Here is a 781-nt window from a genome sequence, read left to right as displayed (position 1 = left end):
GATCTGAACCCTCGGGCGGGAGCGCCGCCCCGCTTCCCAAGCGGCGCACTATCCAGTGCGCCACTGGGCCGGCCCTTAGACATGATTTTTATATTTAGATTTTAATCTTTTCCCCAAAATTTGTTTTCAAGGATAATATATCTGCTTTGCATTATATATGGAAAAGTTACTACCCATACTATTGCATGTCTTTTAAAAGCATTCTTATTGGTTATTTTCAGAGTCCAGAAAAAAAGAAGAAAAAGAAAAAAAAGAGAGACAGTGAGGACTAACGGAAGAGAAGCATAATTGTGTCGCCTGGGTGCACCGTGCTTAAGTCTCAGTTGAGCACATACCAGAGATGCTCTCTACAATAGTCAAGGAGGGTGCTGAATGACACCAAGTGATCAGTCGTCTGTAGCTTTTCAAACCTATTTGTCTTGACATCAACTCTGTTAACCTTATTATGTCATCATTTCTTAGAGGCTTTGATATACAAATAAAAATATTTTCTTTGTATTTTAAGACAGTTTTGTCATCTCTTTATATTATGGGTAGGAAATCTATATTTTATTTGGCATCTGGTGATTATTGTTTTAACAATTATAGCTGAAAAGTGATAGTTAATGGTTAATTTGAAACTGTCTTTTGGAGGTGGTGATTAGAGGGACCTGTTTAAGAACCTCAGTCTAATGTGTTTCTCTTCCCTTACTGGACTGTTTTTCGTTTTTTCCCTTTTCTCCTATTTTTCTGCCTCTATTTGTTTAAATAAAGATTTGTTTCTTGTTCAGATTTTAAAATA

At 36.4% G+C, this 781-nt stretch overlaps 1 protein-coding gene across 1 annotated transcript in view; it reads left to right on the top strand.

The window, feature by feature from the left end:
• The window catches only part of NOP58 (NOP58 ribonucleoprotein), a 26,578-nt gene extending 26,074 nt beyond the window's left edge, over positions 1–504 (top strand). The window contains exon 13 of the mRNA XM_008574719.1: positions 222–504. Within this exon, the coding sequence (XP_008572941.1) occupies positions 222–272 (51 nt within the window). The 3' untranslated portion in view covers positions 273–504. The remainder of the gene's footprint in view (positions 1–221) is intronic.
• Positions 505–781: the final 277 nt, after the last annotated feature.

Source organism: Galeopterus variegatus, unplaced genomic scaffold (assembly GCF_000696425.1).
Source record: "Galeopterus variegatus unplaced genomic scaffold, G_variegatus-3.0.2 Scaffold1092, whole genome shotgun sequence".
NCBI lineage: Eukaryota > Metazoa > Chordata > Mammalia > Dermoptera > Cynocephalidae > Galeopterus > Galeopterus variegatus.
Note: the sequence above shows the minus strand (reverse complement) of the source record. Positions and strands in the feature narration are given on the sequence as shown.